We start from the raw sequence: 24,313 nt of genomic DNA on the forward strand, positions 1-24,313 counted from the left end.
AAAAAAAAAAAAAAAAAAAAAAAAAAAAAAAAAAAAAACTAGCTGGGCGAGGTGACAGACGCCTGTAGTCCCAGCTACTCGGGAGGCTGAGGCAGGCGAATGGCGTGAACCTGGGAGGTGGAGCTTGCAGTGAGCTGAGATCGTGCCACTGCACTCCAGCCTGGGAGACAGAGCCAGACTCCCTCTCAAAAAAAAAAAAAAAAAAGCATTCAGAAGGGAAACAGCTTTAGACTTTGTTGGAAATATATATGGTTAATTATATATGTTAAACATGTAAAAGTGGCCACTAAAAATAATAGAGATGCCATCTGTAGCTTCCATCCTAACAAAGGAAATAAAATTCAAGCCAACAAAAAGCAGGAAAACGAGAGAGGAGGAGAAGACACCAAAAGCATAAAATGGAAATTTAAAAAGAAATTCTTATAGAAAATACAAAATAATATAGCTGGAATAATTCCAAACGTATCAGAAACCACAATAAATATAAGTGGACTAAACTTCATTAATAAAGACAAAGATTATCAGATTTTTTTAAAAGCAACTAAATCCAACTATCCTCCTTAGCCATGTCAGTCAATGTCATGACAATGATATATCAAAGCAGTGTACTTCTGTGGACTAATTGTTCTGCATGGTTATGAAAAATTAATGTTGAAGATTTTAAAATGTGATTTTTGATTGTCATTTTGCTTGTTCTTATGCTTAGCCATTATTGGACCCCCTGGAATGCAAGTAGAAGTCCTTGCTGATTCTTTACATATGCGTTTCTTAGCCCCTAAAATTGAAAATGAATACGAAACTTGGACTATGAAGAATGTGTATAATTCATGGACTTATAATGTGCAATATTGGAAAAATGGTACTGATGAAAAGGTAAGCTTGGCTAATTGCATTTCAGAGATAGTAGGCTTTCATGTTCTTTGCAGAATCTTGCAAGGTAGCAGCACCTTATGGACTGGTCCTCTGTAAACCAAGAGCTTCCCAGACTAACGGGTCTCTGGCTCAAGCTTCCCAGACTCCCAAGGGATATGTGTAGAGCACACTTTTAGGACAAAGTCTGCACAGTGACAGCAGACCTTTCCTTCCCTGAAGGGCAGTTGCAGGGGAAGGCACAGTTGAGTCAGAGTTGGCTGAGGGAACTTGGAGCTAGGTGAATTAGGTGATCAGCAAATTGACAACTGTCTCATGACATCAACCCCTGTGTCCCACACACACCACAAATCAGGAACGTCCATGGTCAAGGCAGCCCCTTGTTGCTCTATTCTTCAGGGGACAATTTCTTTAAAAACATGGGCTTGGAGTCAAAAGATCTGATCGGAATATCGCCCCTGCCACCATGTGCCATTGGTCGCATTCTTGACCCCAGCCTCCTCAAGTCTGCAAAATGGGCACAGTAACTTACTTTATTAATAAAACAAGGATAATCACCTACTTCATAAGATTGTTGGGGAATTTAATGAAATAATAGAAAATATAAACTCATCCCATTGCCTAGAACAATGTATATATGGTCAGTACATCAGTGCGTGAGGTTTCCTTCCTCTTTGCTAGACATGTTAAGGTTATTTTTATTCATTCTTGGTCAAGGTTTATTCTGATACCTAATGCTTCTGAGCTGAGTGCCATTCATGGTCCTAAACTGACATATATGGTTATATATGTCATATTACATATATGTTATCTCTTCCACATTAAATGTTGATTTTACCACTTAATTCTCAAAGTGTTTGGGAAGAAGGGATCACTCATGTTTATTATCTTAGGAATGATGTAAATTTATATACACACACTGCATGGCCCAAAAAATCTCAAGTTAATTTTTTTCCCCAAAAAATGTTCCATTTGATGCAGTTTCTTAGTCCATTCCTGCTGCCACAACAAAATACCACAGACTGGGTAACTTATAGACAATAGAAATTTATTTCTCACAGTTCTGCAGGCTGGGAAGTCCAAGATCAAGGTACCAGCAGATTTGGTGTCTAGTGAGCACCAGTGTGCTCTGCCTTCTAGATGGTGGAAGGCAAAGGGCAGCTCCCTTGCTGCTCTCTTCTAAGGTCACTAATGGCATTCAGGAAGGCTCTGCCCTCATTATTTAATCACTTCCGAAAGCCTCCACCTCTGAGTCCTATCATATTGACAGTTAACGTTTCATATGAATTGTGATACTCACAATCACTGATCAAATGCAGGCATCTCTGCTAAGCCCTGGAGTATAAAGATAAGAGCAGATCTCTCCCTTCCGGGAGCTAGCCACAGACCTCAATTTAGGATCTGGTTTTACAGTAAGCAGGGTCACGTGCCTCCTGAGGCAAGTGTGATGCAAACTCCACTTACTGTTTAGCTTCTTTTCTCACACATGCCCACAACATGGGCATCTGGTTACACATTTGTCCTCTCCCTTTGGCCAGTTGTGTGGCAGCCTTCAGTGTGACTTACCGAGTGTGGAAATGCTGCCTGCTGCACTGCTACTCTCACAGGTGCCTGTGATGCCACCAATACAGGTTTTTGGTGGGGGTGGGGGGTGGTTTGAGGTGGAGTCACACTCTGTCATTGCCCAGGTTGGAAAGCAGTGGTGCAATCTCAGCTCACTGCAACCTCCACCTCCTGGGTTCAAGCGATTCTCCTGCCTCAGCCTCCCAAGTAGCTGCGATTACAGGTGCCTGCCACCACACCCGGCTAATTTTTGTATCAATACAGGCTTATATGGTTCCCCTCTAGAATGCAGAGATTCCTGAGGCGGTGCCAGCCTAGGTCCCTAAACTCACAGCATGAAGCGTTTTGGGAATTCTTTCTTCCTGTTGGGAGAGAGTGAGAAGATAAAACCAGAAGTTGCCCAGGTGTGAAAGGGCAGGAAAAGCCCCAGTGGGGTGGCATACTGCTATGCCACCACCTTACCTGCTTGCCTCTGAGTTTAATCTTTGAAAAAAATTTGCATTGTAAGGTTTGAGAGGCACTGGACTTCTGGAACTGTAAGCCGCCATTTTTTTCAGTTGTTGCTTTGATTTGCTTTTGTCTTTTAATTTACTTATTAGAAGTTAAACCATTTTCTTCATATATTCCATGAGTCTAATCCAATTATTGACCTCCATGGGCTTAGCTCCTCATGCAATGAAGGAATATAGGCATGCTGTCAACAACCCCAACCCCAAAAGAGAAATAACCAATTGCAGCTGAGTGCAGTGGCTCACACCTGTAATCCCAGCACTTTGGGAGGCCAAGGTGGGCAGGTCACCTGAGGTCAGGAGTTCAAGACAAGCCTGGCCAACATGGCAAAACCCCATCTTTACTACAAAAAAAAATTAGCTGGGTGTGGTGGTGCACACCTGTATTCTCAGCCTACTTGGGAGGCTGGGGCAGGAGAATTGCTTGAGCCTGGGTGCAGAGGTTGCAGTGAGCCACAATAGCACCACTGCACTCCAACCTGGATGACAAGAGTGAAACTCTGTCTCAAAAAATAATAATAATAATATTTAAAAGACTGGTTTATCTTATTTATTTATTATTTGTTTGTTTGTTTGTTTATTTATTTCTGAGACAGAGTCTCGCTCTGTCACCCAGACTGGGGTGCAGTGTGGCATGATCCTGGCTCACTGCAACTTCCACCTCCCAAGTTCAAGCAATTCTCGTACGCCACCATGCCCAGATAATTTTTTGCATCTTTAGTAGAGATGGGGTTTTGCCATGCTGGCTAGGCTGGTCTCAAACTCCTCTGTCTCCCAAAGTGCTGTGATTACAGGCATGAGCCAACACACCCGGCCTGCTTTATCTTTTTTAAAAAAGAAAGTGATGGCTTGTGTGTCATTTAAGCTACAGAATTCGGGAACCAAGATGGTTTGTGGGCATCACTGTCAGTCCTTGATGCACCCTTGAGTGGCCTCAGGGTCCCTGAACTGACAGGAGTACCTGCTACCTGCTCCTTCCTATTTTAAGTCTAAAACAGCTATTATACCTGTTAAATGTGAAAAAGAAAAAAAAAAAGTGGTGTCCTTTCACTGCTTAGTCATATAGTTATTTTTATCTCCATTACTAGTTTCAAATTACTCCTCAGTATGACTTTGAGGTCCTCAGAAACCTGGAGCCATGGACAACTTACTGTGTTCAAGTTCAAGGGTTTCTTCCTGATCGGAACAAAACTGGGGAATGGAGTGAGCCTGTCTGTGAGCAAACAACCAGTGACGGTGAGTCCTGAGATGCGCCTCCTAAACAGCTTTGTAGACACCTGCCCTAGACATGATTGCATCCAACTGAAACTCCAGCCCAGTTCCGAAATCGATCACCCTGACATTGTCTCTCAGCCCTGACTGATCAGCTTCATGCTGGGAAGGAGACCACACCTGCTTCTGAGGCAGCTCATTCACTCTTAGATCAAAGGAGTTGCTAGAAACCTTTTCTGTCTGGTGGAGCGAGGTCTGCCTCCATGAGCCTTCCTTGGCAGTACTCATTCTGCCATCCCGGGCTCCCTAAAGCAAGGCCCATCAGTCCTCCCAAGACCACCAACAGAGCTCGAGCCCTGTCACATACCCCAGAGGTCTTTCATTCCCAGGAGGCACATCTCTAGCCCCTGCCAATACGTGATGGGAAGCAAGTGTCAGGAAATCTGACCGCCGTCCTCAGCCAGTGCTGCCTGATTCAGGGCCCCTTGTTTGCAGGGAACCAGGACATCAACACAGTCCTTCACACCATATGGATCACTTCTAGCTTGGAGGAAGGAACGGGAGAAGGAAAGAGAGAAGGTTCCCATGGGCCTAAACACAGAATATTTATGTAGAGACACATTGTAGTTGCATGTTGTTGAAAACTGTGGCCCAGGTGTCTGCATACAAACAACAGGCCTTCTTATAATTTAAAGATGTTGGTGAAGGGTTCAGCAAGCTCAGACAATGGAAGGATGAAACATGGCATGCAGCATGCAGTTTGATAAAAAAGAAAAACATGTCTGCTGGACGTGGTGGCTCACGCCTGTAATCCCAACACTTTGAGAGGCCGAGGCAGGCGGATCACCTGAGGTCAGGAGTTCGTAACCAGTCTGGCCAACATGGCGAAACCCCGTCTCTACTAAAAATGCAAAAATTAGCTGGATGTGGTGGCATGCACCTGTAATCCCAGCTACTTCGGAGGCAGAGGCAAGAAAATTGTTTGAATCCGGGAGGCAGAGGCTGCAGTGAGCTGAGATCGTGCCACTGCACTCTAGCCTAAGCAACAAGAGTGAGACCCTGCCTCAAAAAAAAAAAAAAAAAAACCATTTCAAATACCTTGCAAATACCAATAATCACCCATGAACTGACAAAATCCAAACATTTTACAAAACAAAAGGAAAAATATGAGCCCTTGAAAACCTGCTTTCATCAAACACCATTTTCATTTTTTCTTAAAACACACCTATCCCATTTAAATCCCACAAGTTTTCAATGAGAGCATTAGAAGGATCTTCTCCCATTTTACAAACTAGAACATGAAGGTTCGGAGAGTGATATAGTTTGGATGTTGCCCTCATCCAGATCTCATGTTGAAATGTAATCCCCAGTGCTGGAGGTGGTGCCTGGTAGGAGGTGATTGGATCATGGGGGCCTATTTCTCATGAATGGCTTAGCACATCCTCTTGGTGCTGTCCTCACAATAGTGAGTGACTTCCTGTGAGATCTGGTGGTTTAAAAGTATGTGCCATCTTGCTGTCTCTTGCCCCCGCTTAGCTTTCCACCATGATTGGGAACTTCCAGAGGCTTCCCCAGAAACAGATACTGCTATGCTTCCTGTACAGCCTGCAGAATCATGAGCTAATTAAACCTCTTTTCTTTATAAATTACCCAGTTTTAGTTATTTGTTTGTTTATTTGTTTTTTGGATGGAGTCTCAGTCTGTTGCCTAGGCTGGAGTGCAGTGGCACGATCTGGGCACAACCTCCGCCTCCTGGGTTCAAGCAATTCTACTGCCTCAGCCTCCTGAGTAGCTGGGATTATAGGCGCCCACCACCATGCCCAGCTAATTTTTGTATTTTTAGTTGGGAATGGGGTTTCACCATGTTGGCCAGGCTGGTCTCGAACTCCTGACCTCAAGTGATCCTCCCACTTCAGCCTCCCAAGATGTTGGGGTTACAGGCATGAACCACCATGCCCAGTCATCCAGTTTTAGTTATTTCTTTATAGCAGTGCAAAAACAGCCTGAAACAGGGAGGTTAAGTAACTTGCCCAAATGCTAGTAAATGAAAAGGATAAACCAGAACACAGGCTCATCTAAGCCCAGGTTATGTCCCCTGTAACTGACTACCTATAGATTAATTGCAGAGGTGAACTGAGGCACCGTGTCTCTGGACAAAGCAGGAAAGAGTAGTCTGCCTCATGGTGTGGTCGGATGGATCTGAAACAAGTTAGATAACTTTACACAGAGGGTGTAGATTGGTAGATTCTCCCACAGTTCACAACCTGTGCAGAGCAGGGTCCTCTCTCCTTCCCCTTCTGGAACTCTCCGTCTGGGGTGAGGAACAAAAGCATTCCTCGAATCATGTCACCGTCACCCAGATGTGTCCTTGTCTAAGATGCTAAGATGCCCCAGTTTGAGACACCAGGAGACCCAAGCACTGCCTCAGAGGTTCATTACTCAAAATAAAATGACAGGGCGGGGCCCACGGATCCCTGTTGGAATGAGTCTCCGGGCACCAAATGAGAGAACCACTGAAATATTAATGGAATGATGGATGGATGAGTAGGAACATGGAACTTTCGCAAGACCTGGGATGTCAAATCCCCAGGAGACCTCACGTGTTCGGCTGTGGTGCGGACTGGGGCTACCGTATAGCCCTGTGATCACCAAGAGCAGACTCACATGTTTGAGTTGAACATGCTGGAAGTGTGGGCCAGAAGGCACCGCTTCTGGACATTTAAGGAGTGTCCACTGTGAGCCACGCACTGTGACAAGCACCATGTGGTGCCGGCAGATGACTGCGCTTGCTGTAGCTCCAGGGTCATTGCTCTTTCAGGGCTCTTTGATACCTGTGTCCCTTTAAAATGACACGCTCTTCACAGGCAGTGTTTGTTCTCTTGGCCCCTCTCAGAGCCAAATGCTCTGCTCATGAGGGCGGTGCTGGTTGGCAGGGGATGGGCACACAGAGATCAGGTGGCCAGGGCATCTGGAGGAGGGACCTGGGGCCGAACAAGGGGAGCTGGGACCACGAGCAACCCAGGCGACATCCTGGACTCTGTCAAAGATAAGCAAAGCAGGATGCTGGTTAAAGCAGTCAAAACATTTTATTCAGTAATGACTGGAGTAGGGAAAAGGGCCGAGTTCCATTTACTCAGAGGTGTTTTAAAGGGAGAACGAGGTCCGGGCGTGGTGGCTTATGCCTGTAATCCCAGCACTTTGGTAGGCTAAGGCAAGAGGATTGCTTGAGCCCCGGAGTTCAAGACCAGCCTGGCCAACATAGTGGAACCCCCATCTTTATAAAATATTTTAAAAATTAGCTGGGCATGGTGACACATATCTGTAGTCCCAGCTACCCAGGAGGCTGAGGTGGGAGGATCACTTGAGCCCTGGAGGTCAAGGCTGCAGTGAGCCATGTTCACACGACTGCATTCCAGCCTGGAAAACAGAACAAGACTCTATCTCAAAAATGAAAATAAATAAAAGGAGAATGAGGGAGTAGAAAGAAAGAGAGCGTGGGGAGTTGAGCAGAATCAGGGAAGTGAAAAAAATTTTAAATCAGCTAAGGGGGTGGGTCAGTGCCGTGAGGCCCTCTGTGTCTGTGAACCAAGGCTAGGTTTATCAAGGCTGGGGCTTGTACCCTCCCACAGAGACAGGGAGACAGAGGCCCTGTCCTTCCTGATGATTTCAAAAGAATGGCTCTCAGATCGTTGAGAAAAATATCCCCGGGTTGTGGGAGATACGTATAAGTCTCAAAGGGACAGGGGAAGGATTCACCACTGTAAGCCCTTTTGAATAAATGCTCTCTGAAAGAGAGGTCAAGGCCTCTCCTTGGGAGCTGGGAAGAACAAATGGTAAGTTCCTTAGGCAGCCTTGGATTTTTCCAGACAGGAATTCAAGGGGGTTGGATCATCCCAGGTATGTGGCCTTGGCCTGCTGAAAGCTATGCTGGGGTTTGGCCAAGTCTCTTACTGCAGGGGTTCGTTTGCTTGTTTTGGCTTTGGTTTTGGTTTTTGAGGCAGGGTTTCACTCTGTCGCCCCGGTTGGAGTGCAGTGGTACAATCATAGCTCACTGTCACAGCCTCAACCTCCCGGGCTCAAGCGACCCTCCCACCACAGCCTTTCAAATCGCTGGGACTACAGGTGTGTGCCATCATACCCAGCTAATTTTTTAAAAACTTATTTTGTTGTAGAGAAGCGGTCTCACTATGTTGCCCAGACTGGTCTCAAACTCCTGGGCTCAAGCGATCCTCCCGCCTCTGCCTCCCAGAGTCCTGGGATTACAGGTATGAGCCAGCACACCTGGCCTAGTGCAGGGGTTTGGATAGAGTTGTTCATTCAGAGAGTTTCTGTCTTTCTCAATATAGAATGAGATGGTGCCTGTGTTTAACTCAGGCTCACGTGTCCAGGGGAGTCTCACTTGCTCTGTCAAGGCAGAAGTGGTACATCCAGAGGCCCGTTGCTACACTGCCAGTAGGTACAGTGGATCTGAATTCTTGCTTGTTATTCTTTTGATGTATATCAGCAATAATTCCAGACACCAAACTTTGGAGAAGATAGGAAAAGGGTGAAACTCTTCGAAAACCTCTGGGTCCTCTAACCAGTTGCTGTGTTTCTGAGACATCTCCCAAGATGAACATACAGGCTCTATTTTCAGGGATTGTAGTGGTTAAAATGCTCTTGGGATCACCGTGACCCAACCTGTGACAAGAATGTAACATGCCCGTTATCCTTCGCAGAAACGGTCCCCTCCTGGATGGTGGCCATCATCCTCATGGCCTCGGTCTTCGTGGTCTGCCTGGCACTTCTTGGCTGCTTCGCCTTGCTGTGGTGCATTTATAAGAAGACAAAGTACACCTTCTCCCCTGGGAATTCTCTTCCACAGCACCTGAAAGAGGTAGGTAGGGTGGAGAGAGATGCAGATTCGAAAACCTTGATTGGAAAGAGCTTTCCTTTCAAGTTAGGGCTGCCCAATTCCATACATGTTTTCCAGGAGAAAACACACACACACACACGCGCGCACACACACGTCTTTGTGTGCTGGTCCATTCTCTTGTAACCATTTCAGGGAAGTCTGAAGTCAAGGAATAGCCCCGAGGAAAGGGGCGCAGGTTTGTCCAGTAGCCCTCCTTACACCCTAGGGTGTCGCTCCTTCTCCAGCCTTCACTGCCCAAAGCCCCAGGTCCCTGGGGAGCAAAGGTGATGGTTCTAGGGCAGAAGGGGAAAAAGCAGAGCCCAGTGTGGAAAAAAGAGAAAACTCGAGGCTAAATGCCAGCAGATCGCCAGAGGGAGAGAATGGGAGGAAGGAAAGGCACATTTCCAGTTTTGGAATATGTGAGAGTGATTGAAATTCTGGGTAGTGTTCCCTGGTCTTTAAGAAGGCTATTTTTAAAGGGTTAGGAGAAGAAACAATGCAACTGACTAATGATAACAGAAGCCCTAAGAAATGAAACTCTGGATAGTCACTGACACTTGAAAATGAGAAGATGCCAAGCCCAGACCCAAAGGAACTCTCTTTGGTCCCATTTCCCAGGAAGCAGACTCTAAGATAGAGATTTGCATTCAAAAGGCTGAATGGGGAACATCCTTGGGAATAATACGCTAAGGGAGTGAAGGTAACCAGATGAGGCAGAGAGAGGTTGAGTTTTCACACAACCACAACAGAGGCCTCAGCTAATCCCATGTGACCTCTCAAGTGGGGGTGGCCCCTTAGAGATGTCCTAAGCTGAGGCAAGAGGGATGGGCATGTGAACTCCATATTGGCCATGCCCTGGATGTGGGCTACTCCCAGGAAGGGACCCTAAGCTAGGGTGAGGGGTGAGACAGCAGCAGACAGGAGCTAGGAGCACGAGTACCTCCTTCCTGAAGGTACCACAGCATCCATTACAGTCACCCCTGGGACCACGTGGATCTACTGGAAGCAGCTCCTCCAGGATCTGAGTTGATCTCATTTCCTGGGGAAGGTTACAGGAGGAAGATGAGTGGAATGCACTCCAACCCCCACTGCTGCTGCTGGTCTCAGGACCACAAAGGAATGCTTGTGGGCTGGCCCGTTCCTCTGCTGGCCCTGAGGGTCCGCTCTCCTCTCCCGGGAGGAGCCTGTGCTGTAGGGGCTGCTGACTTGATTGGGTGTCCCAGCCTTCATCCCAGAGAGGACTGAGCCTCTGGTCCCCAGGCCCATCTCAGGCAATGGCCTGTCCCTGCACTTGTCAATTTGCTGTCAAAATCGGGCAGGGGAGTCCCAGGAAGTGCCCAGTGACTCTGGCGGGTGCCCACTGTGATACAGTGGTGACTTCTCTTCTTGCCTGCCAGTCTCTTGGCCTGAGGAGGCGGCTTAAAGTTTATCGGTCCTTGTTTCGTGTCCTCTGGTAGAAATGCTCCCACTCTGGGAACCTTTTAGACCAGGTGTCGCAAACTTTTTCTTAAAGGGCCAGGTAAAAAATATTTTAGAAGGCTAGGCACAATGGCTCATGCCTGTAAGCCTAGCACCTTGGGAGGCTGAGGTGGGTGGATCACCTAAGATCAGGAGATGGAGACCATCCTGGCTAACATGGTGAAACCCCATCTCTACTGAAAATACAAAAAAATTAGCCGGGTGCAGTGGCAGGCACCTGTAGTCCCAGCTACTCTGGAGGCTGAGGCAGGAGAATAGCGTGAACCCAGGAGGCAGAGCTGGCAGTGAGCCGAGATCGCACCACTGCACTCCAGCCTGGGTGACAGAGTGAGACTCTATCTCAAAAAAAAAAAAAAAAAAAAAGCCAGGCATGGTGGTACATGCCTGTAATCCCAGCTACTCGGGAGACCGAGGCAGGAGAATCGCTTGAACTCGGGAGGTGAAAGTTGCAGTGAACCCTCACACCACTGCACTCCACCCTGAGCAAGAGAGCGAGACTCTGTCTCAAAATTTAAAAATTTTTTAAAATTTATATATATATTTTAGGTTCTGTTGGCAAGAAATAAAAATCAAAATTATGTATTCACTTATATAACCACTTAAATGTAATCATTTAAAAATCCTCAAGCCATATGAAAACACAAGTGGTAGGCCGGATCTGCCCCATGGGCCCTCCTTTGCTGGTCCTGCCCTAGACCCACAGAGCCTCAAACCGTGAGGTCAGGGAGCAGCGGTTTCCCCAGTAGGTCACTGGGCATGAGTGTGAACAGGGCCACTCCTGCCCCCGCTTGCTTCCGGACCCAGGCATTCCACCTGCTGGGGGCACAGCATCACGTGATGATTGTCGGTCCTGGGTACGTGCCAGGTGCTGGAGGACAATGCCCCGCTCTCAGCAGGTGTCATCTCGAAGCTGGCGCCTCACCTGCCCTTTAAACAGGCCACTCCGTTCTTCTTCCAGGCTGGCAGCTACTGGGTGGTGCAGGGTGTGATACGACCAGGGGGTCCCGCCTTCACTGTCAGTGGGCCCATTGGTCTGGCACCGTGTGATATGGCCTCTCTATTAGTTTGTCAGGGCTGCTGTAGCAAAGTAGCACTCATTGTGCAGTTAAACAACAGGAATTGATTCTTTCACAGTTCTCGAGGTCAGACGTTCAAAGTCAAGGTGTCACTAGGGTGGGTTCCTCGGAGGCTGTGAGGGAGGATCTGTCCCAGGCCTCTCCCCTAACTTCTCAGGGTTGCTGGCGATCTTTGGCGTTCTTTGGCTTCTGGAGGCATCACCCAGTCTCTGCCTTGATCTTCACACAGACTTCTCCCTATGTGTCTGTGTCCACATTGCCCCCTCTTTATACAGACAGACACCAGTCACAGGGGGAGGGCTCACCCTACTCCACTATAGCCTCATTCTAACTTAACTGATCCCCTCTGCAGCAACCCTGTCCAAATACAGTCACATTCTGAGGTAGAGGGATTAGGACATACGAATTTCCTTTCTTTTTTTTTTTTTTTTTTTTTTGGAGACAGAGTCTCACTCTGTCACCCAGGCTGGAATGGAGTGGCATGATTTCAGCTCACTGCAATCTCTGCCTCCTGGGTTCAAGCGATTCTCCTGCTTCAGCCTCCCAAGTAGCTGGGATTACAGGCACCCACCACCACACCCAGTGAATTTTTGTGTTTTTAGTAGAGACAGGGTTTCACCATATTGGCCAGGCTGGTCTCAAAGTCCTGATCTCAAGTGATCTGCCCACCCTGGCCTCCCAAAGTGCTGGGATTACAGGCGTGAGCCACCGCACCTGGCCCAGGACATAGGAATTTTGTAGGAATAGAATTCAACCCCTAACAGGATCCTCTACCAGGAGAGCAAACACCTGTGAGACCACAGTGGTCCTGACAGGCCCTGCAGGACACGAACAGCAAATCACTCCTAAACTAAAGGTCAGCTCCAGCCAGGATGCACCACTGCCCCTTCCAGAGTGGTGCGAGAGAGTCGATGTCATCAGCTTGCTACCAGGTGGCTGGTTGGTCTCCTCGGGGGACGCCGTCATATCGGGGGCTCAGCATTGATCTCTGTTGCAGGCAGTTTGGACATTCTGCAGCAGTCGTGGCTACCCAGCCATGGGAGTGGGAGCCCCTTCTCTCAGGCCCATGCGCAGCCTCCATCCCTGCCACCACGGCTGCTGTGTTTATAAGCCCTGTGCCACGTACAGGTGACCAATGACAGAGGCTGGCTGACATCCACTGGCTGTGTCATCATGTCTCCCTGGCTGTCTGCTGTCTATGACACATGCTCTCAGTGGGAGTTAATATGGGACGCAGAAATCTCCACGCTCCAGCTACTCCCTCAGGTCCATCCTTCTTCCCAGATGTCCTTGTCCCTGACTTTCCAGTCTTCCTTCCCCAGAGACCCTGACCTGACCACCAGCCTCATCACTAACCCCTGCCTGGGATCTCACAGCTGGCCTGATCTTGGGCTGCTTTTCTTTCCACGTAAAGGGGATGACCAGACCCACAGCCCAAAGCTCCGCCCGTGGGGAGGCTTTCTCCCTGGTTGGGGCTGAAGTACAGTAGCGGGCCACTTTCAGTGTGTGCCCACGTACCATGCTAACCTTGCCATGAAACCACGCCGGCCTTTCCTCCTTCAGCTGGGCATAAGTACCCATCCCCCTTTGCAGTCATCATGTGAGCAGACACAGCCACTGTGCAACAGGGATAGAGGGCACAGGAGTCCCAGCCACCTGCATGTGGCCGACATGCACCCTCTGACCCTATCTCAGGGCCTGCTGGGTCTCAGGCCTCATGATGGTCGCTTCTGGGCAGCACGATCACCTCACGTCCCTGGTCAGAAGCTCTGTCTCTGTCAGGTCCCCATAGCGTCCCAAGAGCTGCTTTTTTGAACAGGGTATAATTATCTGCTGCAGATGGCCCCGCCTGACCCCAGAACTCTCGTACCTATGTTGTGATTTTCCTCTTGGGATTTGCCATAAACTCCACCCAGCATCTTTTCCCACCCCAGACACTTCAAGGGTGTGCCAAGTCACACATTCCCCAGGTTGGATTCGCAGGCCGTCCCTGGGGATAATGCACCAGTCCTGAGGTGTGCATAGGGCTGCAGGCTCCGCGGCCCATACCTTCTGTGGAGCCCTTTCCTGCCCTGGGCCCCTCAGTGCCGACAGCCTCCTGTGTCGTTTGATAAACGTATTGGAGCAGTCAGTATTCCTAGGCGTGAAACAGGCTGCCTCCAGAACCCTGAGGCCTCCACAGCACAATGCTTCCTTCCTAGTGGTGGGAGGGGCAAGACACAATAATTGATCCTTTAAAGAGGATGTCCTGGCATGCCCCACTGCAAGGGTCCCCTCAAATTTCACGGATGTGGCAGGTCCCTGAATCTCTACAGGGTGAGTTTCTCACCCTCTGCAGTGTGTGTGCCTCACCAATGCCTTGCCACTTCCTGCATGTCTCTTCCTATTAATGTATTGTTGTGATAGCTAATATCAGGCCCTTGTCCCCACACCACCAGTCAGCTGATGCAGGCTGCCTCTGGGAAGGGCACAGAGCCTTGGCCGAGGCAACTGCCTTCTGGGAAGGGCACAGCCTAGAAAGGGACTCGGCTATGAGCCATTTCAGCCTCCAGTATTCCTGGAGGCTTGGGGAACAAGCACCTCCACCACAAAAGGGATCTGGGCAACACAGCACTGCATCTACCCTCGATGGAAAGTGGGGCACAGGACCATAGGCAAGTGTTTCAGAGCGACTAGAACCCCCTACAAAGAGTGCCAGGCCGGGCATGGTGGCTCACACCTGTAATCCCAGCATTTTGGGAGTCTGAGGCTGGCAGATCACTTGAGGTCTGAAGTTCGAGACCAGCCTGGCCAACATGGTGAAACCCTGTCTCTACCAAAAATACAAAAATTAGCCACGCCTGTAATTCCAGCTACTCAGGAGGCTGAGGCACAAGAATCGCTTGAACCTGGGAGGCTGAGGTTGCAGTGAGCAGAGATCACGCCACTGCACTCTAGCCTCGGTGACAGAGCGAGACTGGATCTCAAAAAAAAAAAAAAGTACCAATGAGACTGCAGCACCAGAATGAACTAAGAATCCTCTATGAGCTGTTGAGAAGCCACAGCTGCAGCAGGAAGAACAAAGAATGAGGGTGGGCCCTTTGCTTGGGTCAGAGGTTTTGTGTTAACTGAGAACCAAGAGGAAACAAAATGATTCACCTGCTATTTTTGCTTCTGGCTTCACCATCAAAGAAACTGGTCAGATAGGAAAGAACAGACAGAACGAACTGTAAAGGGGCCTGCTGGCATGAGCTCTCACCTCCAAGGCTAGAAGACTTTGCAGACTTGACCGTGGAGCCAGCCCCTGTAAGAGCTGAGAAATCAGAGAAGGGAGTGGAGGGTGCTGGAGAGGGGTTGGGCAACTACGGAGCAGTTCGGGGTCCTCACATCACATCACGACTTTCTCCAGCTTGATTCATAAAGCATTGAATCCATTAACCAGGACCCAAAGGATCATTTAGAGTTTAGGGAGATTTGCTGGGGATGGAGACTTTGAGTTAAAAAAGCACTAGGGAGGTTCCTCCTACACTCATCTATTGAGCCACCAGTGTGGGGTGTGTGTGTGTGTGTGTGTGTGTGTGTGTGTGTGTGTGTGTCCAACCAGGAGACTCAGCTGATGCTGCTTCCTTGAGATTCAATACACCTTCCTTTGATCTCTCCTGTCCCCATTTTCCCAGGAAAATCCAGAGTAGCTTCCAGCCTATTCTCATTAGCCCACTGGATCCGAAGTTTAGAGAGGTTCCCCTTCCCTCCAGCCTCCTTCTTGGCCCAACAGAGGAGCACCCCACCACCCTCCATCAGCTGCTCAAAACCCACAAGGGAAAATCCCAACAGGTCCACACCAGGAGGTAGTGCAGCCACCCTGAGGTTCCATTAAGTCATATCAGAAGGCTGAGTGTAGAAATGACACTAAGAGGGGTTCCATCTGGAGGGGAGGGGTTCAAGATGCAAAGCTTTAGAGAAGGTTCTCCATCTAATGATGAAGATTAAGAGTATTGGTGAACCTAGGAAGATGAAGAATGGAGAGTGGGAAACCAGCAGAGATTTCAGGAAACATATAGGGGCGTCTTCATTGTTCAAAGCACCGGAGAGACAAAGATGATCAGACTGTGGTCCCTGCCCTTGAGGAGCCCTGGCTACAGGTGACACAAACTGAGAAGAGTGGGTGTCCATTAAAAGTGAGAAGGCAGCTCTGTCTGATAGAACATATTGCAAGCCATGTGTGTATTAGATTTGCTAGTAACCACATTTTTTAAAAGTCCAAAGATTGGGCCAGGTGCGGTGGCTCACGCCTGTAATCCCAGCACTCTGGGAGGCTGAGGCAGGCGGATCATGAAGTCAGGAGATGGAGACTATCCTGGCTAACACTGGGAAACCCTGTCTCTCCTAAAAATACAAAAAATTAGCCGGGTGAGGGGGTGGGCGCCTGTAGTCCCAGCTACTCAGGAGGCTGAGGCAGGAGAATGGCGTGAACCCGGGAGGCGGAGCTTGCAGTGAGCCGAGATCACACCACTGCACACCAACCTGGACGACAGAGCAAGACTCCGTCTCAAAAAAAAAAAAAAAAAAAAAAAAGATTGGCCAGGCACAGTGGCTCACACCTGTAACCCTGGCACTTTGGAAGACTGAGACAGGTGGATCACCTGAGATCAGACGTTCAAGACCAGGCTGGCCAACATGGTGAAACCCCACCTCTACTAAAAATACAAAAATTAGCTGGGCATGGTGGCAGACACCTGTAGTCCCAGCTACTCAGGAGGCTGAGGTAGGAGAATCTCTGGAACCTGGGAGGCAAAGGTTTCAGTGAGCCAAAACTGTGCCACTGCACTCCAACCTGGGCAACAGAGCAAGACTCCATCTCAAAAAAAAAAAAATCCTCGTTTGTATAGCAGTGAGTATCCCCACCTGTAGAAAAAATAATAATAATAATAAATAATAAATCAAAAGAGGCCAGATGCCATGACTTACACCTGCAATCTCAGCATTTTGGGAGGCTGAGGTGGTGGATTACTTGAGGTCAGGAGTTCGAGACTAGCCTGGCCAACATGGTGAAACCCCCATCTCTACTAAAATATAAAAATTAGTCAGGCATGGTCACGGACACCTATAATCCCAGTTACCGGGGAGGCTGAGGCAGGAGAATCGCTTGAACCCAGGAGTTGGAGGTTGCAGTGAGCCGAGATCACACCACTGCACTCCAGCCTGGGCGACAGAGCGAGACTCCATTTCCAAAATAAAAAAAGTTAAAAGAAACAGGTGAAATTAACATTAATAATATATTTTATATAAGCCAGTATATCTAAAATAGCATCATTTCAATAAGTCATCAATATTTTTTAAAATGATTGAGATATTTTACATTCTATTTTTCATACAGTCTTTAAAATCTGGTATATAATTTCCACTTACAGCAACATATCGACTCAAACTAGCCACAGTTCAGGTGGTCGGTAGTGCTGAAATCCAGGGGCCTGTGGGATGCTAGGGAGCACCAGAGGGCCCCTAACTCAGCCAGAGGACACATGGGAGATTCTGTTTGTTATTCCAAGACACATTTATCCAGGGCCTGTGACGTGCCTGCTTCCTAGAGGTGTGACAGCCTCACCACATCATGATCAGAATAAAAATGTTCCCTCCTGGTTGAAAAGAGGAACTATTAGAAGGTGACATGTGATCACTTAGCAAATGAGTTGCGTATTTATTGTCACGTATGTTTTTAATCATGGCAGAATAGACATAACATAAAATGTATCACCTTAATCCTCTTTAAGAGTACAATTCAGTGGCATTAAGCACATTCATCTGTCAGTGTAGCCATCACCACCATCCATCTCCAGAACTTTTTTCATCTTTCAAAACCAAAGCTCTCTACCCATTAAACAGTAACTCCCTCTTCTCCCCACCCAAGGCCCCGGCAGCCACCACCACTCTGTGTGTCTTAATGAAATTGACTAGTTTAGGTCCCTCGTATAAGTGGAATTATACAGTATTTGTCTTTTCATGTCTAGCTGATTTCACTTGGCATAATGTCTTTCTTTTTTTTTTTTTTTTTTTTCTGAGATGAAGTCTCTTTCTGTCACCCAGCCTGGAGTGCAGTGGCGCAATCTCAGCTCACTGCAACCTTCGCCTCCAGGATTCAAGCAATTCTCCTGCCTCAGCCTCCCGAATAGCTGGGATTACAGGTGCCCGCCACCACACCGGGCCCTTCACTTGGCATAATGTCTTTAAAGTTCATCCCTGTTTAGCAGGTGTCAGAACTATTTTGTATAAGGCTGAATGACATTCCATTGTGTGTACAGACCACACTTCACTCCTCCATCCATTGGTGGGTGGATATTTTGGCTGCTTCCAGCCTTTCAGCTATTATGAAAGTGCCTCTGTGAACAGGATGTACAAATATCTCTTCAACACCCTTTTTTCAGTTCTTTAGAGTAAATACCTAAGAGTGGAGTTACTAGATCAGATGGTAATTCTATTTTTATTTTTTGAGGAACCATCATACTGTTGTCACTTTCTTTTTTTTTTTTTTTAGAAGGAGTCTTGCTCTGTCGCCCAGGCTGGAGTACAGTGGCACAATCTTGGCTCACTGCAACCTCCACTTCCCAGATTCAAGGGATTCTCCTGCCTCAGCCTCCTGAGTAGCTAGGATTACAGGCACTCACCACCACACCCAGCTAATTTTTTTTTTTTTTTTTTTTTTGTATTTTCAGTAGAGATGGGGTTTCACCATGTTGGTTGGCCAGGCAGGTCTCAAACTCCTGACCTCAGGTAATCCGCCCACCTCGGCCTCCCAAAGTGCTGGGATTACAAATGTGAGCCACTGCGCCTTGCCCATCACTTTTTAAAATGGCCTTTTTAGGGGGGTACAGTGGTTCACGCCTGTAATCCCAGCACTTTGGGAGGCCAAGGTGGGCGGATCACCTGAAGTCAGGAATTTGAGACCAGCCTAGTCAACATGACGAAACCCTGTCTCTACTGAAAATACAAAAAATGGCCGAGCATGGTAGTGCACACCTGTAGTCCCAGCTACTCGGGAGGATGAGGCACAAGAATCGCTTGAACCTGAGAGGCGGAGGTTGCAGTGAGTCAAGATCACGCCACTGCACTCCAGCCTGGGTGACAGAATGAGAATCTGTCTCACATTTAAAATAATTAATTAATTAATTAATTAAAATAAAATAGCATTTTTGGCCAGACATGGTGGCTCACACCTGTAATCTCAGCACTTTGGGACGCTGAGATGGAAGGATCACTTGAGCCCAGGAGTTGGAGACCAGCCTGGGCAACTTGGTGAGACCTCATCTCTAATCTCTACAAAAAAAAAAAAGAAGAAGAATTAGCTGGGCATGGTGGCACATGCCTGTAATCCCAGCTACTCAGAAGTCTTAGGTGGGAAAATCGCTTGAGCCAAGAAGGTCAAGGCTGCAGTGAGCCGTGATCACACCATTGCACTCCAGCCTGGGTGACCCAGCACGACCCTGTCTCAAAAAATAAAATAAAACAGGCTGGGTGCAGTGGCTCACGCCTGTAATCACAGCACTTTGGGAGGCCGAGGCAGGTGGATTGCCTGAGGTCAGGAGTTCAAGACCAGCCTGGCCAACATGGTGAAATCCCATCTATACTAAAAATACAAAAGTCAGCCGGGTGTGGTAGCACATGCCTGTAATCTCAGCTACTTGGGAGGCTGAGGCAGGAGAATTGCTTAAACCTGGGAGGCTGAGGTTGCAGTGAGCTGAGATCGTGCCACTGCACTCCAGCCTGGGTGACAGAGCAAGACTCCATCTCAAAAAAAAAGAAATAAACCTTTAAAAAATAAATAAATAAAATAAATTTTCCAGCCAGCAGTTCTGTGAAAAAATATTCATAAACCTAGAAAAAGAAATGAAGAAAATTGATCATTAACTGTCCTCTTTCCCTCCACAGTTTTTGGGCCATCCTCATCATAACACACTTCTGTTTTTCTCCTTTCCATTCTCGGATGAGAATGATGTTTTCGACAAGCTAAGTGTCATTGCAGAAGAGTCTGAGAGCAGCAAGCAGAATCCTGATGACAGCTGCAGCCTCGGGACCCCGCCTGGGCAGGGACCCCAGAGCTAGGCTCTGAGAAGGAAACACTCGGCTAGGCACAGTGACGTGCTCCATCTCACATCTGCCTCAGTGAGGGATCGGGGCGGAAAACGAGGGCCTAGACCATCTAAGCCAGCCCCACATCTAGAACTCCCAGACCCTGGACTTATCTAAGCAACCAAAGAGCTACATTTTAAAGGTTCTCTTGGCAAAAATATTCCATTTGGGAACTCACTGCCTTATAAAGGCTCTCGCGATGTTTTTAAAAGTTGGCCACTGAGAGTGTAATTTTCAGCCCCTTATATCACTAAAGTAGGATCATGTTTTAATTGTGAGAAATAGGGCCGAGCACAGTGGCTCACGCCTGTAATACCAGCACCTTGGGAGGCTGAGGCAGGCGAATCACCTGAGGGCAGGAGTTCAAGACCAGCCTGGCCAACATGGTGAAAGCCTGTCTCCACTAAAAATGCAAAAATTAGCTGGGTGTGATGGCACATGCCTATAATCCCAGCTACTCAAGTGCCTGAGGCAAGAGAATTGCATGAATCCGGGAGGAGGAGGAGGTCGCAGTGAGCCGAGATAGCGGCACTGCACTCCAGCCTGGGTGACAAAGTGAGACTCTGTCTCAAAAAAAANACCACCTGTGTGTAATTGTTAGATACACACAGTGATACATGGTACCACCTGTGTGTAATTGTTAGATACACACAGTGATACATGGTACCACCTGTGTGTAATTGTTAGATACACACAGTGATACATGGTACCACCTGTGTGTAATTGTTAGATACACACAGTGATACATGGTACCACCTGTGTGTAATTGTTAGATACACACAGTGATACATGGTACCACCTGTGTGTAATTGTTAGATACACACAGTGATACATGGTACCACCTGTGTGTAATTGTTAGATACACACAGTGATACATGGTACCACCTGTGTGTAATTGTTAGATACACACAGTGATACATGGTACCACCTGTGTGTAATTGTTAGATACACACAGTGATACATGGTACCACCTGTGTGTAATTGTTAGATACACACAGTGATACATGGTACCACCTGTGTGTAATTGTTAGATACACACAGTGATACATGGTACCACCTGTGTGTAATTGTTAGATACACACAGTGATACATGGTACCACCTGTGTGTAATTGTTAGATACACACAGTGATACATGGTACCACCTGTGTGTAATTGTTAGATACACACAGTGATACATGGTACCACCTGTGTGTAATTGTTAGATACACACAGTGATACATGGTACCACCTGTGTGTAATTGTTAGATACACACAGTGATACATGGTACCACCTGTGTGTAATTGTTAGATACACACAGTGATACATGGTACCACCTGTGTGTAATTGTTAGATACACACAGTGATACATGGTACCACCTGTGTGTAATTGTTAGATACACACAGTGATACATGGTACCACCTGTGTGTAATTGTTAGATACACACAGTGATACATGGTACCACCTGTGTGTAATTGTTAGATACACACAGTGATACATGGTACCACCTGTGTGTAATTGTTAGATACACACAGTGATACATGGTACCACCTGTGTGTAATTGTTAGATACACACAGTGATACATGGTACCACCTGTGTGTAATTGTTAGATACACACAGTGATACATGGTACCACCTGTGTGTAATTGTTAGATACACACAGTGATACATGGTACCACCTGTGTGTAATTGTTAGATACACACAGTGATACATGGTACCACCTGTGTGTAATTGTTAGATACACACAGTGATACATGGTACCACCTGTGTGTAATTGTTAGATACACACAGTGATACATGGTACCACCTGTGTGTAATTGTTAGATACACACAGTGATACATGGTACCACCTGTGTGTAATTGTTAGATACACACAGTGATACATGGTACCACCTGTGTGTAATTGTTAGATACACACAGTGATACATGGTACCACCTGTGTGTAATTGTTAGATACACACAGTGATACATGGTACCACCTGTGTGTAATTGTTAGATACACACAGTGATACATGGTACTACCTGTGTGTAATTGTTAGATACACACAGTGTGAAAAAGCTTCTAGTTTGCCATATTGATGTCCACTCATTCCACAAGTACTTCCTAGACCCTGCCTGCTGTTGACCAGGCACTGTGCTAGGTACAAGGTCTGAGTCATCTGGGATCTCTCAGTCTAAAGCTTCAGAAACTAGATTTGCAGTCAAGGGCCAGATCTGTTATTTAAAACAAACAAACAAAAAAAAAACCAACCCTAGAAATAAAAAGTATAGTTGTGGAAGTTTGAAAAGCCAGGGGACAGGCTTAACAGCAGGTTAGACACCGCTGAGACTAATTTTGACTTTGAACTGAGCAAAAAAGGGAATCTCCAGGTACAATGGCTCACTTCTGTAATCCCAGCACTTTGGGAGGCTAAAGTGGGAGGATCACTTGGGCCCAGGAGTTGAGACCATTCCAGGCAACATGGTGAGACCCCTTCTCTATAAGAAGTTTTAAAATTAGGCATGGTGGCGTGTGTCTATAGTACCAGCTCCTCAGGAGGCTGAGGTGGGAGGATAGCTTGAGCCCAGGAGGTCAAGATTCCAGTGAGCTATGTTCACGCCATTGCCCTCTGGCCCTGGGTGATGAAATGAGACCCTGTCTCAAAAAGAAAAAAAGAAAAGAAAAGGAAGGGTATTAGGGTTCTCCAGAGAAACAGAACCAATAGAATGAACACAGAGATTTATTTTAAGGAACTGTGGAGGCTGGCAAGTTCAAAAACTGCAGCGCAGAACAACAGGCTAGAGACCCAGGGAAGAGTGGATGTTTCAGCTTGAGCAAAAGCAGTCTGGAGGCAGAATTAACTCTTCCTCAAGGGACCTCAGGCTTCTGTTCTCTTAAGGCCTTCCTTCAAGTGATAGAAGTGGAACTCACCCACATTATGGAGGGTAATCTGCTTTACTCAAAAATCTATGGATTTAAATGTTAATCTCATCTTTAAAAATACCTTCACACCAACATCAAGACTAATATTTTACCCAATCAGTCTAGCTAGGTTGACACATAAAATTAACCATCATAGGGAGGGTAGATCTGTGATTGCTTTTTTGAAATTTTTTCAATGTTTGCTGCATGTATATAGAAATAAAATTTGGCCGGGTGTAGTGGCTCATACCTGTAATCCCAGCACTTTCAGAGGCTGAGGCAGGTGGATCACCTGACATCAGGAGTTCAAGACCAACCTGGCCAACATGGTAAAACTCCGTCTCTACCAGAAGTACAAAAATTAGCCAGGCATGGTGGTGCACACCTGTAATTCCAGCTACTTAGGAGGCTGAGGCAGGAGAATCACTTGAATGAGCCAAGATCACACCACTGCACTCCAGCCTGGGTGACAGAGGGAGACTCCATCTCAAAAAAATAAATAATAAATAAAATTTAGTTTTGAAGTTGAATTTTAAGACCTTGTTACACTTTTTTAAAGAGAAAGAAGTTATTATCTAGGGCACAGTACAGAGAAACAAAAGAATGGAAAATATGAGTGATTAGGATACAAGACGTATGAAGGGTAGAGTGAGATAACCTACCACATGTTGGTTACTAACCAGAGTCCCAGAAGGAGGTGAGAGAGAATATAGCAAAAGCAGTATGCAAGTATTTGAAAAGACAATGGCTGATAAAAGACACCAGTCTACCAATTTAGGAATCTCAACAATTCTCAAGCTGGGCAAATAAGAAGAAATCATATCAGTGTGAAAATGCAGAACACCAAAACCAGAAAAGGCAGGTTACCTTCAAGGGTGAAAAACAACCAAACTTCCAGATGATTTATCAGCCCCAACAGAAGGCAAACAGTGGTAGGATTCCTTTCATGTGCATCACAAACTTTGTCAACTTAGAAGTGTATATTTTGCAAAACAAAAAAATCTGTCAGGAAAAGGGATAAAATAAGACTCAAACAAAACTGTGAGAATTCGACATCAAAACATGTTTATTAGATAAAGATCTAAAGGATTATTTCAGACAGAAGGAAATTGATCCCAGATGGATGCTGCGATATTATGAAGAAATATAGGAAAGAAACTGGTAAATATTCTGGTTAGTCTAAACAAACATTGACTCTATAAAACAATAACTTTTTTCTCTTTTCTTCCTGAAGGGTATCATGTCAGATTATAGTTAGTGACACACCACATGTTGTATAATAGGTCTCGAGTTTAAATTATTGGTTTTTTCCGTTGTTGTTTTGGAGGTTTTTGCTGACACAATACCTTTGGGATAAGTACCACTGAGTCAGAAAGGATAACAATGTCTTTTCAAGGTTCTCCACTCCTTACTCTCTCCCTCGCATAAAGAAGCCATGGCAGAGGCACCTGAAGAAGATCTTGGATAGAGAGACCTGGGAATGAAGGAGCCACGGCTGGGAATGCAGGTGTGTGTAAGAACTTGGCAGGTCAGGGGCCTGAAACCTTGACCTCAGCTCCCTCCAGGGACTGCAGTGTCCCGGCTGTGCCAAGTCAGGTATGGGTAGGGAGTCTCCCCATTAGACCTACCAGGCCTTGCAGTTGCCCATAGCCAGGCCTGTAAAATGACATGCAGGATTTTAACCGGAAGCTGGACTTCTCAGCTTCCTGTCTACAGAACCCACC

The 24,313-nt window shown here is 46.8% G+C and overlaps 1 protein-coding gene across 2 annotated transcripts in view; it reads left to right on the forward strand.

Moving 5' to 3' along the window:
• IL10RB (interleukin 10 receptor subunit beta) overlaps window positions 1-20,284 on the forward strand; it is a 33,650-nt gene extending 13,366 nt beyond the window's left edge. Inside the window, exons 4-7 of one of the 2 annotated variants that reach the window (XM_017883924.1) lie at window positions 707-873; window positions 4,031-4,178; window positions 8,873-9,030; window positions 19,506-20,284. In XM_017883924.1, coding sequence (XP_017739413.1) covers window positions 707-873; window positions 4,031-4,178; window positions 8,873-9,030; window positions 19,506-19,679 — 647 coding nt within the window. In that variant the 3' untranslated portion in view covers window positions 19,680-20,284. The remainder of the gene's footprint in view (window positions 1-706; window positions 874-4,030; window positions 4,179-8,872; window positions 9,031-19,505) is intronic. The other variant, XM_017883923.1, reaches the window with a different exon arrangement.
• Window positions 20,285-24,313: the final 4,029 nt, after the last annotated feature.

The sequence above is a fragment of the Rhinopithecus bieti genome, unplaced genomic scaffold, assembly GCF_001698545.2.
Source record: "Rhinopithecus bieti isolate Rb0 unplaced genomic scaffold, ASM169854v2 scaffold_13207, whole genome shotgun sequence".
In the NCBI taxonomy this organism is placed as follows: Eukaryota; Metazoa; Chordata; class Mammalia; order Primates; family Cercopithecidae; genus Rhinopithecus; species Rhinopithecus bieti.